Source organism: Mustelus asterias, chromosome 1, assembly GCF_964213995.1.
Source record: "Mustelus asterias chromosome 1, sMusAst1.hap1.1, whole genome shotgun sequence".
NCBI lineage: Eukaryota > Metazoa > Chordata > Chondrichthyes > Carcharhiniformes > Triakidae > Mustelus > Mustelus asterias.
This window is the reverse complement of record NC_135801.1, coordinates 105,456,789-105,474,860: the sequence shown is the minus strand read 5'-3', so window position 1 is coordinate 105,474,860 and position 18,072 is coordinate 105,456,789. Positions and strand designations below refer to the sequence as shown.

The following is an 18,072-nucleotide window of genomic DNA, read 5'->3' as shown; positions in this document are numbered from 1 at the left end:
GCTTAAGGCTCCGAAAGCTTGTGTGGCTTTTGCTACCAAATAAACCTGTTGGACTTTAACCTGGTGTTGTTAAACTTCTTACTGTGTTTACCCCAGTCCAACGCCGGCATCTCTACATCATCTCTGGATTAGTCCAGCGATAATACTACTACGCACGCCACTGCCTTCCATAAGGGGAGTCTAGAACTAGGGAACATTGTCTAAAAATTACAGCCAGACTTTGCAGGAGTGTAAGTAGGATTGGGGAAGTTTGAAATTTATTTTGCAAATAGCATTGATTTAGGAAATTGTGAATTTTGAAGCTGAGATTTATTCTCACCATCTAAAGGTAGCATGGGTGGGTTAATGGAGTTAGGTTGTCAAACAGCAATGAACTACTTGCATGATGGACAGAACTGCATTGAGTGGCAAAATGGCCTCCTCCTGGTCTTTTGGTGTAAACAAGGTGATTTTATGGGATGTGGGCATCGCTGGCTAGACCAACATTTATTGTCCATTCCTCCTTTTGAAACATGATGATTCATGATTAACGAAAATTAAGAGTAAAAGCACAGAAAAGACGATAGCTGATGTATGTGATGCTTTCTGACAGTATATTTGAGTCTGGAAGCTGCAATGTTCAGCCACAAAACGGAGCTGCTTTAACTTGGCCTGCCCCTTGTGTAAGCAAACTGCTGAGGGTGATATCTGTGAAGAAATTGCATGTACTGTGCTAAAAACTAGTGTAACTTTTATTTCAGCTGGTTTGTTTCTTCTTAGGGCTACATCTCAATACCTTGCAAATATAAATCACGCTGTGACATTTCTAGGACAGTCAGTGCCTGCCTAGGATTGGCCCAATGCAGCTGCAGACAGCAAACAGCTCAGTGCGTTGACCCACTTTCCCAGGGACTCTGCAGCTGTCAATCAAATCCCCCGCTCCATCCGGGTGCCTGCCTGACTGACCTCATCACTGTGCGCCGCACGCCTGCGCGTTGAAATTGTTGGCGCCAAATGTAGCGGCGGAAAAGACGGGGACAGACATGGTGAGAGAGGGAGAAATGCCCCGGCCTCGGGTTTGAGTGTCCGGCTGGTGTGAGAGGTCCTTGTTCCCGGGGGCTGACTGTCCCGCCGGTGCGGCTCCGCCCGGCTGTCCCTGGGCCCCGGCCATCGCCCTCCTCCTGGTTTCACCGCCGACTAGCTCCGGGTTCCGCCTCTTTTCCTATTGGGACATTTGGCCCTGTTTTGATGTTGGGCTGTGCGGCTCGGTCCTCGGTCCATCGGTTCTCTGACTGTAACCACTGCCTGAATCTTCAGGCAGGCCCATTTCAGTGAACGTTGCAGTGAAAATGGTAAAGGCTCCCAGGGGAAATGTTTACTGCCTTGTGAGTCCTGTAGGTTGGGGCAGCAAATCGTGACTTGATCAATGATGCTTTGAATTGATCAGTATAGTCACTTACAAAACCCTAAGGGTGTACAGTTCATAATCATAGAATCTCTACAGTGCAGAAGGAGGCCATTTGGTCCATCAAGTCTGCACCGACAACAATCCCACCCAGGCCCTATCCCTGTAACCCCATATATTTACTCTGCTAATCCTCTGACACTAAGAGGCAATTTTGCATGTCCAGTCAACCTAACCTGCACATTTTTGGACTGTGGGAGGAAACCGAAACAGTTGGAGGGAACCCACACAGACATGGGGTGAATGTACAAACCACACACACAGTGACCCAAGATGGGAATTGAACCTGGGTCCCTGGCACTGTGAGGCAGCAGTGTTAACCATTGTGCTGCCGAGTTGATCTGGTAAAGGTGATTCATTTTAGTGAGTGTGGCCTGTTGGTTCACACTTGTCAAATTCCTCTGTTTCAGGCCCAGAGGATGTGTGAAGCAGGGAAATGAATTCCATCTGAGGTTAAGAATATCTGGGGAAATCACTTCTGGAGTAGAAGTCCTATGGGCTAAAACTTTTATACTCTCCATTGGGCTCAGGAGTTTGTTAAATGTTTGTGTGAGAAAGTTCCTTACTGTTTTTCTGTATTAAGGAACTGCTCAAGTTTGCCTGTCATAAGGGACATGGGCAGATGTAGAACTTGGGGTTGATGTGGAGATGAATGTACTGCAGGAGATGTGCTTGCTGTGATGGGATAAATAAAAATGGAATGTGAGACCTGTGCCACAGATATAAGACTGAAGTGCATGATGTGGTCCACCATTTCTTTTGATTTTATTTATTATTGTCACATGTATTAGTAGTATACAGTGAAAAGTATTGTTTCTTGCGTACTATACTGACAAAGCATACCATTCATAGAGAAGGAAAGGAGAAGGTGCAGAGTGTAGTGGTACAGTCGTAGCTAGGGTGTGGTGAAAGATCAACTTAATATAAGGTAGGTCTATTCAGAAGTCTGATGACAGCAGGGAAGAAGCTGTTCTTGCGTCAGTTGGTACGTTGCCTCAGACTTTTGTATCTTTGCCCTGACGGAAAAAGATGGAAGAGAGTATGTCTGGGGTGTGAAGGGTCCTTGATTATGTTGCCTGCTTTTCTGAGGTGGTGGGAGGGGATCAGTATCAACTGTTGCTGGGAGAATGAAGTGGGCTAATGTACTTTGGTCGTATTGCATCAAGTATCAATTTGAGTAGGACAGAATTTGGTTTTGAAGATGTGATTGTCTTTGCTGTTTTCTGCTAGTTTTGTACTGGCTCTTGCTTTTACTGAGACCACAAGCTGGCTTTAAACGTGTATTATAGTGTTCTCCACCAAACACATTTTGTGTGTGCATAAGTGCAATGTGTGCAATTAATAGGAACCTTGAACTGCAGTAGCTGCACAAATGTTATGTTGGTCAGGAACATCCAAATGTTTGTGACTTCAAAAGACTGCCAGTGTGAAAAGATGCTTTCTCTTCCAACTTAATTCTGCTGAATCATTACTGCAGACTGGACAGCACCCTGAAGAAAACAAATCTATTTTAACATTACAACAGTACTGAATTAGACCTTCTCAGCAAGTGCAAACCACATGTTGGGAGGTAGGATTCAAAATGGTTTGATTTAAAAATTTGCTGTTGGGATATTTTTACTAATTTGAATTGGGAGGTGAAAGAAACTGTGGACTTTGATAATCAAGTGTTTGTCGTCAGTAAATTACAAAAAGCCTAATTTTTGTAGGAAGTAACTGTGATGCAAAATCAACATTTGTTTCCTTTTCTTCCTTGGTTTTAAAAGGCAGACCACCTCTGTGTTTCTGATGTTACTTCAGGTTAGTCTGAATTGTACCCTTCATGTTCCTCAGGGTAGTGTCCTAGGCTCAACCATGCTCAGCTGCTTCATCAATGACCTTTCTTCCATCATAAGGTCAGAAGTGGGGATGTTTGCTGATTGTGCAATCTGTTCACCATTTACGATGATTAGTACTGAAGCGGTGTCCAAATGCAGAAAGACCTGCACGATATCCAGGCTTGGAAGTGGCAAGTAACATTTGTGCCACACAAGTGCCAGGCAATGATCATCTCCAACAAGAGAGAATCTAACCATCACTGTCAATGTCCTGGGGCTGCCATTGACCAGAAACTGAGCTGGACTGGACTAGCTATATAAATACTGTGGCTCCCAAGAACAGGTCAGTGGCTAGCAATACTGTGACAGGTAGCTCACTTCCTGACTCCACAAAACCTGTCCACCATCCGCAAGGCACAAGTCAGGTTTGTGATGGAATACTCTCCACTTGCCTGGAAGAGTGCAGCTCCAACAACACTCAAGAAGCTCAACACTATCCAGGACAAGGCATCCTGTGAACTGCCACCACTCCCATAAACATCCAATCCCTCCACCACCGACGGACAATAGCAGCCATTTGTACCATCTACAAGATGCAGTGCAGGAACTCACGTGTTTCTTAGACAGCATCTTGCAAATCCACGAAGGCAACCATCTAGAAGGACAGCAGAGACATGGGAACACCTCCACCTGGAAATTCCCCTCCAAGCCATTCACCATCTGGCTTGGAAATGTATGGAGTTGAGAGTCACAGAAGTGTGGGGCATGATTGTACAGGGGTAACAGATGACCAGATTCTCTGAGAAATCTTCATTGAACACGTATGAGTAAAGTCACACAGTTGGGGCAGGGTTGGTAACTGAGCTCAGTTTCTGTCTTGCTCTTGGTATTGCCAGTATGTTGGCTCATGTTTATACCAGCAGTAGTTACCCTCCTACATCTCGCCTAAGTGTCTTTTATTCATTTGAGAGCCTTGAAAATGATCAGACTGAGCACTGGAGTTGAGTTATTCTTCGTCTGATAGCTATATATACAGTTTTGGCAGGAGTTACGGGGCTGAAATCGTGAGCAGATGAAGTTTGAAGCATCTTCCTGCTGTCTTATCTAAACCAGAAAACACTGAGAATTGAGTCTGCGATTATCTTGGTCTGTACAGCTCTATGACTTGATAAGTGTTCACTAGGCTATCAACCATTTGTTGCACACTTTCTTGGTTCTGTTTCTAGTTTTATGGAAGTACTGGACTCTTTTTAATTATGAAGTTGAATTAAGTGAAAATCTTAATGCCAGAGTTTTCTTGTTTCACCTTTAAGCTCAGCTTAATTTACAAAAGCAGACTACAATCATCCATTCTTCAGTCTGATACCCTTCTAGTATTCCACCAGACACCTCTGAGTAATACTGAAACTAAACACTGCAGTTTGCACCTTTATGAGTTGCACCTGAGTCCTTGTCGTCCTCTTCTGCCACATGATGGTGTTTCCCCTTCAGTAACTTTCCTTCAAGCCTGGACTTGTCTTTCATTGTGAGTAACTTCCAGGCCAGTTAGTTCAAACAACTGTTGCTAAGTGCAGGCTCTCAACTGACTGGATTCAGTTTACTCCTTGTCAAATTTTTGGAATTTTGTCTCTACTAAAGTGTTGGCATGTGGACCATATGGTTTAACTGGACTTCTGTCCATTGCAGTGAATTACTATAGTACCCCATTAACATGTTAGAATGAGTTTAGTTAAAAAAAAAAATGCCTTTGGTTCAGCTTTGAAGGTTGGAGTTAGTTTCTTTGTGAAATATAATGCAGTCATGGGTTTATGCGTGCTTTGAGCTTCGTCCTTGCCTGTATGGCGGGTTTCTAGGTTCAGCCAGAGATTGGTGTTGTACATTTCAGCTGTTGATTCCACAGCAATGCTGGTGGAAACTTCTCATCTACCTGCCCCCTGTGTCATTGACGGGTGTGTGGAATAAGAGTACAGCTTATATAGAACATTACTGTTGGTGAGGAAATTGGGAATATAACTTGAGGCTTAAATATTGAACTGTTCACCTTTTGCATATCAAAATAATTTTTGGATATGTTGTCTTCTGTGAATACTCGAATCAGGGCAGTAGAATCAGTTGCAGCTTGTTGCCACTTGTAAGAGAGCTCAATCATTTTTAAACTTGACCTTTTACTGTTGGCGTGCAACTAGAGAATAGATTTACGATTGACTGCACGATATTATTTTCCTGCAGTTCATAGAGAATGATTTGTTATGCAAATGTTACTGTGGTAATTGTTGGTGTCGAATTCTCGGAAGGTGGTTTTTCAGGTTTTCTGTAAATGTACATACGAACGTATCAATTAGGAGCAGGAGTAGGTTTACTCTGCCTCTTGAACTTGCTCCGCCCTTCAATAAGATAATGTCTGATTAGATTGTGGCCTCAATCCCACCTCCATTTACCCCCTGCAAGGGAAACAGGAAAACAATCTGCTTCCTATCTGATTGGTGACTCCAGTGCTTTTCTGGCCAAATTCCCACCTCTGCTCTGTAAATTTGAGCTCATCCAAATTCTAACTAATCCCATTTACCCAACACCCCTGTACTTGTTGGCTTTCATTGGCTGCTGGTCCAGCAATGCCACATATTTAAATTTTTATCCTCGTGTTCAAATCTCTCTCTGGCCTCATCCCTTCCTTTCCTGCAACTTCATTCAGGTTCTCATCCTGAGATTATTATATTCTTCTAATTCTGCCCACTTCTGGATCCTGGATTTTCTTTGGTAGCTGTGAATGCTGTGTCTAAGCTCTGGAATTTCCTCCCTAAACGATTCACTCTACCTTCCTCTCCTTCCTTAACACACCCCTTCAAACCTACCATTCTGATCAAGCTTTTGGTCACCTTTCCTAATACAAAATGCCAAATGTTGTTCAATAGTGGGTCCTGTTTGGATATTTTCCTACATTTTAAAGTGCTATGTAAATGCAAATTTTGTAATGTTGACTTTAATCACTTGCAGTGATTGGTTTAGTGTTATGATTGCAGGTTTGATTGTTTTCTTCAGAAATGAGGGCCAAGTTTTCTCATGTACCCTCTGTTCGGCCAGTGAGCTATTTCCTCAGATCCAGCAATCTGTAATTCTCCTTTTGTTTGAGTTGAGCGAGGTATGTTTGGTCACTTCAGTAGGATGCACCACGAAGAACTTGGAAGTGGCAGTATCCTGGAAATTTTCCCACCACTGGCCTCGGGGGAAATTTCTCTGAAGGGTGTGGTTTTGTTGAGCTCAAGGAGGTGAAGAGTTATCTTTCTGATTGCTGGCATGTTTATAATCTTCACATTCAAATTGTGCTTTCTTTCCCCACACCCTTTCTAATATTTTTCAGATGTCTTGTGATTCCACTTGGCCGCACAGGTGAATTATTTTGATCTCTAGACTCAGCACAGGAAATCACATGGTGGGAAATGTGCAGAACTGAGAAAAGATGGTTGCTGATGTAGTTGCCTTATTATGGTCCAGCAAAAAAAAATTTTTTTTTTCTACTCCCTACCTTATTCCCCACATATTGGTGAATGCCATTTTATTAACTAGTCCCAAGGGAATGAAACCCCAATTGTGGAGGAGTAACAGCTGCCAGAGAAAATGATATCCTGAAGTGAATCTCAGCAATTGTGGAGATGGCAGCAGCATCTCATTTTATTAGAACATGGCTGCCAAAGTCCAGGCTGATGTCCAACACGGCTCTAACTGAAAAGGGTCATCAAACTGGAACCTTTGTTATTTGAGAGACGTCATTCAGAAGTTCGAGATGTGTACATGTCAAAAGTAACATGTATTGTATTTGACCACTACACCTGAAAATGTCACAATCTTTACAGGTTCTTTTTCTTTTCTAGAAAAAGCTGAATTGTGCCTGTTCCTTTTAAGAGTAAATGAGTTGCTCCTCTTTGACTGTTTAACGCAATGGGAAGCTAAATGCAGATTGCAGAGGTTTCAGGTTTGAAATGGTCAGACCTCAGCTGGGCACCTCCTTTGGAAAAAATTTGAAGGGTGCAGGAAAGAATTAATAGAATGGTACCACGGAAGAGGGGCTTCATTATGTGGAGAGACTGGTCTTGTTTTTAGAGCGCAAATTCTAGGTGTTTGATAGAAGTGTTCAAAATTTTGGAGAATGTTTTCATGGCAGAAGGATTCAAAAACATCTACAGGGCTATTTTGAAAGGACAGGGGAATTGGACTCGTGATATTGTCCCTCCACATAGGCATGAACACACTATACCATGACTTGGCTGGAGCAGACTCAGCTCATCTTGGCTGAGATGCTGGCAGCAACATTAAAAATGGACTTTGCGACCCTGATTTGCAGAGGGGAATGTTTTTCGGGATCAGCTCCTCTTGGGAGTGTTGTGTGTGCTGATGTTTGAGGATCGGATTGGGGTTGGCTGAGACCCCGGTGGTAGGAGTGCTTGCTGATACTGCATGATGATTTTCCAATTCTTGAGGGGGGGGCGGTGACGTGCAACTGTGAAACCACTGCTCAGTGAGGAATTAAAACTTTTAGAAGAGAGCAGAAATAATTGACATGAAAATAAATAGAAGAACCATTCAAATCTTGAGGCTTATTATGTGAAATGTGCTAGCTGTTATTTTTGTCCGAGAATAAGTTGTAAAATTGGGCTGTTTGGCCTCGTGGTTCCAGAAAGATCCTGTACTCTAACTGTAACATCTAATTTTTTTCTAAAATGCTTCCACAAATGTCATCTCCAGTAACCTGTGGTTTCATTTGATGTCCTTGTGTGGCGAGCATTGTGATTAATTTATCTACGTATGTTTTTGGCTAGTTTGAAGTCATCTCCTCTTGTCGTATTCTTTCAATCTTGTTAGAAATGATTTTCCAGATTTACCATTTTATACTATTTACGATAGAGCTGAAAAGTCATTTTTTTAAATGTTCCCCTGTTACTCTGATCTCCTGACACTGCGTATCTATGATTTGCCCATGACTGACCTTAGTTTGCATATGTTATTAGCCCATTCTGAATTTTGGGGCACCCGCCTGTGAACAAAGAACAGTTCCGCACAGGAACAGGCCCTTCGGCCCAACAAGCCTATGCTCACACATGACATCTGTGCATGTTTCTATGATGGAAATATAATTAACTCTCTGATAAAGGATGAATTTTTGAGAGAATTTTACTGTTTCTATAAATAGGACATCAGAAGATTCTTTGGTGGGGTTTCTACTGGGAAAAAACCTGGGACTGAGTCTTTGGAAAAGAACCGAACTAAAAATGTTGGCAAGGGAGCTTCAGATGCGAAGAAGAAAACTGATGTCAAGGTCAGTTACCTTACGCCCATTTTGAGATGAAGTATTTTGCTGTCTAACGCTTTAGTAAAATAAGTGCAAGGGTCACCTACTTGCATCATAGACAGGACTGTCCAACGTTGATCTAATGGTGCACACTTTGTTTGCTTTGTGTTTTCAGGGAAAGGGTTCATCCAATTTAATATCAGGAAAACAAAAGCCAGTGCACAAGAAAAAGCACATTATTTATGATTCAGGTAAAGCTTTTTTATGGAAACTGTCTTCTTTATGAAATATAATCAATGCAGAATGAGCTACCTGGAAAAGAGCTGGTCTCACCAATTTTTCATCCTCCTGCACAGAGTGGTCACACAACAGCAATTTATAGTCCAACAGGTTTGTTTGAAATCACCATTTCAAATAAACCTGTTGGACTATAACCTGGTATCATGTGACCTCTCATCTTGTCTACCCCAGTCCAACACCAGCATCTCCACTTCATTGACGTCGGTTGCTGTTTGATATCTTGTCTATGTGACAATTACTCACGGGTGAGTTTTCATTAGAAGCATCAATGGAGGTAAGTAAGAACCTTCGCAGCTGAACCTGCAACACTTGCCTTCAGCAGACATTCAGATGTCTTAACTTTTGGCAGGTGTTAATGGCTAGGTACTGGGAGTGGGGCTGCTGACTGAATTTACTCCCTCCAACATTGGAATGTTCAGGCCTGTTGTAGTGTCCGTATCACTATTGTGACTGAGGGCAGCTATTCCCCCTCCCTCCCCAACTTCTCCTAGATGGGATCTTGAGCCAGAGAATTTCCTGATGTGCATGGTTTTATTAAAAGGCTGTAAATGTATTGATGAGGAAGGGACTAGTCACATGACTTAAATTGCTGAAATTTGTTTCTTCTGGCTTTTTAGCCTTGTGGTTACGGTTTGAGCACTTTTACTCGGGCTGCGGGCCCTGCCAACATCCTGGCAATCATACCCAAAGACTTCTGCTCCAGAACTAGCCGCGCCCTTAGTTAGGGTTCTGCCAGTGTCACTGCTTCTGACCTCATTACAGCCTTGGTCCAACTGTGGGCTACAATAGCTGAACTTGTGGGATCACCTCGCTTTGACTTTTGCATCTGCTGGCGTGAAAATAGTCCTATGTTGTAGCTTCACCAGGTTGATTGAATTTTAGACATGTCCGGTGCTGCACCTGTCCTGTTCATCACTCTTCTTTGAATCTGGTTCCCCCATCTTGGTAATAGTGGAGTGTGGTCATGTTGGGCAATGAACAAAGAAAATTACAGCACAGGAACAGGCCCTTCGGCCCTCCAACCCTGCACCGAACATGCTGCCCGACTTAACTAATAGAGGGACCATGTCTCTCTATTCCCATCCTATTCATGTACTTGACAAGACACCCCTTAAAAGTGTCCTGGCCGGTAGGTTGGCTAAGGCTACTGGGGAGAATTTAAACTAGATAGGTTGGGGGGAGGGGAGCTAGAAGAGTTGACTAGGATCAAGGAACTAATTGATGGGGGGGAGGATGCAGGGGTAAGGGGAATTACAAAATTAATGGTAGAGGAGAGGGTGCAAGTGAATGAAGGCGGTAATTTAGATAAGGGAGTAGAGGGAGACGGTGTTCGCGACTCATCAAAGCGGGTTCAGATAAAAGCTGGAATAAGGACACTTTGCCTGAATGCACGAAGCATTCGGAACAAGGTGAATGAGTTGATGGTGCAAATCAGCACAAGTGGGTACGATCTGGTGGCCATTACAGAAACATGGCTGAAAGGTGACCAGGACTGGGAGATGAATATCCAGGGGTATCAGGCGTTTAGGAAGAATAGACAGGAAGGAAAAGGTGGTGGGGTCGCGCTATTAATAAGAGATAATATCAGGGTAGTACTGAGGGATGACATAGGCTCTGAGGAACAAAACGTGGAATCATTATGGGTAGAGATGAGGAATAGTAGAGGGAGAAAGACACTAGTAGGTGTGGTATATAGGCCCCCAAATAATAATGTTGAGGTAGGGAGGGCTATAAACAAGCAGATAAGGGATGCGTGTAAAAACGGAACGGCAATAATCATGGGGGACTTCAACATGCACATTGACTGGCAGACTCAAGTCGGTAAGGGTGGAATGGAGGAAGAGTTCTTAGAATGCTGTCGGGATAGTTTCCTTGAACAGCATGTTACGGAACTGACGAGGGAACGAGCTATTTTGGATCTGGTATTGTGTAACGAGGTAGGTAGAATTAAGGATCTTATTGTGAAGGACCCTCTTGGGTCTAGTGACCACAATATGGTCGAATTTCTGATTCAGATGGAAGAGGAGAAAGTTTGGTCTCAAATCAGTGTCCTCTGTTTGAACAGAGGGAAATATGATAGGATGAGGGATGAATTGGCTAAGGTAGACTGGGAGAGCAGGCTGGCAGGTAGGATAGCTGAGGAACAGTGGAGGATTTTTAAGGAGATCCTTTTCAGTTCTCAGCAAAAATATATTCCAGCAAAAAACAAGGATTGTAAGAAAAGGGAGAACCAGCCGTGGATAACGAAGGAAATAAAGGAGAGTATTAAAATAAAAACAGCTGCGTACAGAGTGGCCAAAAATAGTGGAGAAACAAGTGATTGGGAAAAATTTAAGAAACAACAAAGAGAGACTAAGAAAGCGATAAAGAAAGGAAGGATAGACTATGAAGCTAGGCTAGCAATTAATATAAAAAATGATAGTAAAAGTTTTTATAAATATATAAAAAGGAATAGAGTGGCTAGAGTGAATGTTGGACCCTTGGAGGACGAGAGGGGGGAGTTAATAGTGGGAAATGAGGATATGGCTGAGTCTTTAAATACGTTTTTTGTGTCGGTCTTCACGGTGGAGGACACAAATAGTTTGCCAAATATTAACGATAGAGGGTTGGCAGCAGGAGAAATACTTAATACGATTAATGTTACCAGAGAGGCAGTGCTGGGTAGACTAATGGGACTGAAGGTGGACAAGTCCCCGGGTCCGGATGGAATGCATCCCAGGGTATTGAAAGAAATGTCAGAGGTAATAGTGGATGCGTTAGTGATTATTTATCAAAACTCGTTGCATTCTGGGGTAGTGCCGGTTGATTGGAAAACGGCTAATGTTACGCCACTGTTTAAAAAAGGAAGGAGACAAAAGGCGGGTAACTATAGGCCGGTCAGCTTAACGTCTGTAGTAGGGAAAATGCTGGAATCCATTATGAAAGAGGAGATAGCAGGGCATCTGGATAGAAATGGTTCGATCAATCAGACGCAGCATGGATTCATGAGGGGAAAGTCGTGCTTGACGAACATGTTGGATTTTTATGAAGATGTGACGAGGGCGGTTGATGGAGGAGAACCGGTGGATGCGGTGTTTTTGGATTTCCAAAAGGCGTTTGATAAGGTGCCCCATAAAAGGCTGCTGAAGAAGATTAGGGCACACGGAGTTGGGGGTAGTGTGTTAAAGTGGATTGGGGACTGGCTATCCGACAGGAAGCAAAGAGTCGGAATAAATGGGTGTTTTTCCGGTTGGAGGAAGGTAACTAGTGGCGTGCCGCAGGGATCGGTACTCGGGCCGCAACTGTTTACTATTTATATAGATGATCTGGAGGAGGGGACGGAGTGTAGGGTAACGAAGTTTGCAGATGACACAAAGATAAGTGGAAAAGTGAATCGTGTGGAGGACGGAGAAGATCTGCAGAGAGATTTGGACAGGCTGAGTGAGTGGGCGAGGATATGGCAAATGGAGTATAACGTTGAGAAATGCGAGGTTATACACTTTGGAGGAAATAATAACAAATGGGATTACTATCTCAATGGAAACAAATTAAAACATGCTACCGTGCAAAGGGACCTTGGGGTCCTTGTGCATGAGACGCAAAAGCCCAGTCTGCAGGTACAACAGGTGATCAAGAAGGCAAATGGGATGTTGGCCTATATTGCGAGGGGGATAGAATATAAAAGCAGGGATGTCTTGATGCACCTGTACATGGCATTGGTGAGGCCGCAGCTGGAATACTGTGTGCAGTATTGGTCCCCTTATATGAGGAAGGATATATTGGCATTGGAGGGAGTGCAGAGAAGGTTCACCAGGTTGATACCGGAGATGAGGGGTTTGGATTATGAGGAGAGGCTGAGGAGATTGGGTTTGTACTCGTTGGAGTTTAGAAGGATGAGGGGGGATCTTATGGAGACTTATAAGATAATGCGGGGGCTGGATAGGGTGGAGGCGGATAGATTCTTTCCACTTAGTAAGGAAGTTAAAACTAGAGGACACAGCCTCAAAATAAAGGGGGGTCGGTTTAAGACAGAGTTGAGGAGGAACTTCTTCTCCCAGAGGGTGGTGAATCTCTGGAATTCTCTGCCCACTGAGGTGGTGGAGGCTACCTCGATGAATATGTTTAAAGCGCGGATGGACGGATTCCTGAGCGGTAAGGGAATTAAGGGTTATGGGGATCAGGCGGGTAAGTGGTACTGATCCACGTCAGATCAGCCATGATCTTATTGAATGGCGGGGCAGGCTCGAGGGGCTAGATGGCCTACTCCTGCTCCTATTTCTTATGTTCTTATGTTCTTAAAAGTCACTACCGTATTTGCTTCCACTACCTCCCCCAGCAACGAGTTCCAGGCACCCACCACTCTGTGTATAAAAAAGAAAATCTGCCTCATATATCTCCTTTAAACCTATGCCCCCTAGTAATTGACTCTTCCACCCTGGGAAAAAGCTTCTGATTATCCACTCTGTCCAAGACACTCATAATCTTGTAGACTTCTCCCAGGTCGCCCCTCAACCTCCGTCGCACCAGTGAGAACAAACCAAGTTCCTCCAACCTCTCCTCATAGCTAATGCCCCCCATACCAGGCAACATCCTGGTAAATCTTTTCTGTACCCTCTCCAACGTCTCCACATCCTTCTAGTAGTGTGGCGACCAGAATTGAACACTATATTCCAAGTGCGGCCTAACCAAGGTTCTATAAAGCTGCAACATGACTTGCCAATTTTTAAACTCAATGCCCCGACCGACGAAGGCAAGCATGCCATATGTCTTCTTGACTACCTTCTCCACCTGCATTGCCACTTTCAGTGACCTGTGTACCTGTACACCCAGATCCCTTTGTCTATCAATACTCTTAAGGGTTCTGCCATTTACTGTATATTTCCTATTTGTATTTGACCTTCCAAAATGCATTACCTCACATTTGTCCGGATTAAACTCCATCTGCCATCTCTCCGCCCAAGTCCCCAACCGATCTATCTGTATCCTCTGATGGTCCTCATCGCTATCCGCAAATCCACCAACCTTTGTGTCGTTCGCAAACTTATGAATCAATCCAGTTACATTTTCCTCCAAATCATTTATATATGTTACAAACAGCAAAGGTCCCAGCACTGATCCCTGAGGAACACCAAGAGGAATCCAAGCTCTTAAGTTCATCTGCCTTACCTGTTACACTTCTCGCATTGAAACAAGTTCACTTCAGTCCACCAGACCCCCTCTGATTAGCAATCCCACCCTGCCTGCTATTTGTCTGAATCTTACTGGTCCTACTGTCTGATCCCCCTTCAGCTAATTCACCTTTGCTTTCGTTCCCATCCCCCTGCCAAACTAATTTAAATCCTCCCGGCCAGAATATTTATGCCCTTCCAGTTTAGATGCAACCCATCCTTCTTGTACAGGTCCCACCTGCCCCGGAAGAGACCCCAATGGTCCAGATATCTGAAACTCTCCCTCCTACACCAGCTGTTTAGCCACGTGTTGAGCTGCACTATCTTCCTATTCCTAGCCTCACCACGTGGCACAGGGAGTAATCCTGAGATTACAACCCTAGAGGTCCTGCTTGTTAACTTTCTACCTAACTCCCTAAACTGCTGCTGCAGGAATTCATCACTCTTCCTGCCTATGTCGTTAGTACCAATATGTACCACAACCTCTGGCTGTTCACCCTCTCCCTTCAGAATGCTTTCTGCCCTTTCAGAGACATCCTGGACCCTGGCACCAGGGAGACAACATACCATCCTGGAGTCTCTTTCATGTCCACAGAAACGCCCATCTGCACCCCGAACTATAGACTCCCCTATAAGTATTGCTCTAGTCCTCTTTGTCCCCCCCTGCTTAACAACAGAGCTAGCCGTGTTACCACTGCTTTGGCTGCTGCTGCTGGTATCCCCGGATAGCTCATCTTCCCCAACAGTATCCAAAACTGTATATTTGTTAGAGAGGGGGATGACCACAGGGGATTCCTGCACTGACTGCCTGCCCCTCTGGCAGTCACCCATCTATCTGCCTGCACCTTCAGTGTGACCACGTCTCTAAAGCTCCTATCTGTGACACTTTCCGCCTCCTTCATGCTCCTAAGTGTATCCAACTGCTGCTCCAACCTATCCATGCGTTCTGTAAGGAGCTGCAATTGGGTGCACTCCCTGCAGACATAGTCGTCCGAGACACTGGAAGAGTCACGGATCTCCCACATCTCACAAGTGCAACAGTTAACCCCACTGACCGACATTTCGAGCACCAGTTATTTGAAAAAATTTATAAAACTCTTACCTTCATTTTTACCTTCTCACAGTGGCCTTTTATTTTGGTTAGAGGAGGAGGGAGGGAGGGAAACACTAATGTAGTGTTTTGGGCTTACCACTCCTTAACACAGGATCATCTTCCCACTTGGTCGATGTTGCTGGTCCGGCTTCTCCCAGAATGCACCAGTGAAGTCCCTCAGCCGCCCCTACCGGATGCTCTAACTCCTGAAGTTACTTATTGGGGTAGAATACAGTCCTGCTGCTGATGGCCCACAGCATCTTATGGATGCTCAGTTATGAGTCTGTTTGAAATCTATCCCATTTAGCACAGTGGTAGTGCCATACAACACAATAGCGGGTATCCTCAATGTGAAGGTGGGACTTCACCGCCACAATTCCCCGGATGGCCTGCCCACCATGTTCTCACTCACTCTCCCAAATATGGGTTCAACCAGTATTTCCCCCACCACTCTTCTGTTACCTGTTTGATGCCATCAGTATTTTAACTACATCGTGATTAGAGAGCGAAAAATTCAAAGTAAGTTATGTGACCCACCAGCAGCAATTATTAAAAATAATCTTTTTCATTTAGTTTTCAGATGTCTGTGCATCTGATAAGAATGAACAACGCTAGTAACATAACTAACATGGAGCAATGAACAATTTACCAAGCTAGAGGTTGTAAAGTGCACTAACTAGCACAATTATAAAATCAATATAGTGGTGCTACCGAGCCCCTCTTGGTGAAAGACTGTGAAGCCCCCCACCCATAGTATATTCTATGCCTTTGCCGCCCTCTGTGCTTCTTCCAAATGGTGGTCAACATGGAGGAATACTGATTCATCTGAGCGGTGGGGAGTGTGAGGACAGTACGTGGTAAGCAGCAGGAGGTTTTCTTGCCCATGTTTGACTTGATGACATGAGACTTCATGGGTCTGGGGTCAATGTTGAGGACCCGCAGGATAATTCCCTCCTGACTGTATACCACCGTGCAGCCACCTTTGCTGGGTCTGACCTGCAGATGGGACAGGACGTACCCAGGGATGGTGATGCTGTTGTGTGGGACATGATCTGTAATGTACAATTCTGAGAGTGTGACTATGTGGGACAACTCTTCCAATTCTAACATAAGCCCCCAGATATTAATAAGGAGGGCTTTGCATGGTGGACAGAGTATATGCTGGGTTTTCTGCCTTGTTTAATTCCTCATTGACTTTACTGTAGTGGTTTAACACAACTGAGTGGCTTGCTAGGCTATCTGAGGGCATTTAAGAGTCAACCATGTTGCTGGTGGGTCTGAAGTTACATGTAGACCAGACCAGGCAAGGATGGCAAAATTCCTTCCCTAAAGGACATCAGTGAACCATTTTATTGTCACTATTACTGAGACTACAGATTTATTAATAGCTATAGTGGTGGGATTTGAACTTGCGACCCCAGATCATTAGCCTGGGCCTCTGGATTGCTCGTTCAGTGACATTACCATTTTGGCACTGCCTCCTCTGGAATGGTAGATAATTGCGGGCATTTGGGAATAATTTGCTTATCTGCTCGACATTGTAGGAGGGGGGTTTGAAGAAAAACATTTCATCTCCCTGCAATACTGTTTAAATTATAAGTAGTTAGTATAATCTACTTGTTAAAAGCAACCAGGAGCTGATTTGGTAAATAGTGCGGATGTTGGAAATATAAAAATTGGAATACTGGGGTCTGGCAGCATCTGTGGTGGGAGAAACAAGTTAACCTTTTCATCAATTCTGATGAAAGGCGATCAATCCAAAACATTAATTCTGTTTCTCTCTCCACAGATGCTGCCAGACTAACTGAGCATTTCCAGACTTCTCTGTTTGTTATTATACATTTGGTATTGTGTTGCTGTCATTCTAAAAATATTCAGATTTGCAATTGGGCGTGCTGACTTTAGACCCATATGGGAGCATTTCCTTGTACGTTTTTCAGTTTATTGGTAATTGCTTTTCACTGTCTGCTTATCTTGTTAATATATTAGTATTTTCAGTGAGGGTAAGTATTTTGTGACAAAAACAGTTGTGAATAATGATGATAAAGGTTTACAAGAGTTGAAATTGCTGGATTGTCATTAAAGCCCAACTTCCACTAATGTCCCCTACCTGGTCCATTCTACAGCTGGTCCCTGTCCCACACAAATGAATTGATTATTGCTACCCTGAGGGCAGTAAATACTGACTTGAATGAGTTGACCACATTTCAAGAACAAATAAAATAACTTGCGAAATGAGTTGATTTGCCTTTTCTGGTTTCTATCTGAAATTGTGGATTGCAGCTAAGATACAATTCCATAGTGGAAGTAGCTCTCTAATACTTTTGATTGGCAGGTAATTTGATTACTGAAGATGTCACTGACTCACCATCTGCCAGAGATGAGATCCCTGGCTTTACCATCCTTCCCCCATACCAAGGGGGGCAGTGATGGGCAGCAGAACACAAGAGTGGAATAGCATGTTCCTGTGCTGCAGTATTCTGCAATGGCAATTGTGTTCTCTTCTCTGTCTCCCATCCCCAGGACCAGAGGTGTGATTTTCAGTACAACACTCCACAGTGTAGTTAACTACTGGGCCACAGTGCAAGCTATTTATTCCAGCCCTTTTTGAACAGATTTGTATTGGCATAAGATTTGATGTCCAGAAGGAAATTTGTGTTTTTAACCATCTGTGTCACTGTACTGCAGATTCTGAATCAGAAGAGGCCCCTCCGGATAAGAAGTCCAAGAAAGGTTCCTCATCTTCCAAACCTACAAAGCCTTCTAAACCAGAGACTGTTACTGTGGTGTCTGAAACTGGTAAGAAACACATTTGATCTGTGTTCCTATGTGTAGTTCTCGGTTCTTTAGCACCATGACACATTGCCTGGTTCACTCATTCTTTCTTATGCCTGGTCATTGATTTTGGCCAGTAAATTTTAACCCATTTTGTCAGTATTTTTAACTTGATTTCAGAATTTTCACACTATAAATTGGTGTAGTCCACT

General features: G+C 43.8%; 1 protein-coding gene across 3 annotated transcripts in view; it reads left to right on the top strand.

Moving 5' to 3' along the window:
- Positions 1–966: 966 nt before the first annotated feature.
- Positions 967–18,072, top strand: part of rfc1 (replication factor C (activator 1) 1) — a 77,360-nt gene continuing 60,254 nt past the window's right edge. The window contains exons 1-4 of one of the 3 annotated variants that reach the window (XM_078216027.1): positions 967–1,025; positions 8,447–8,572; positions 8,721–8,796; positions 17,774–17,884. In XM_078216027.1, the coding sequence (XP_078072153.1) occupies positions 1,023–1,025; positions 8,447–8,572; positions 8,721–8,796; positions 17,774–17,884 (316 nt within the window). In that variant the 5' untranslated portion in view covers positions 967–1,022. Of the gene's footprint in view, positions 1,332–8,446; positions 8,573–8,720; positions 8,797–17,773; positions 17,885–18,072 lie in introns of all 3 variants that reach the window. The other 2 variants (XM_078216035.1, XM_078216044.1) reach the window with 2 other exon arrangements.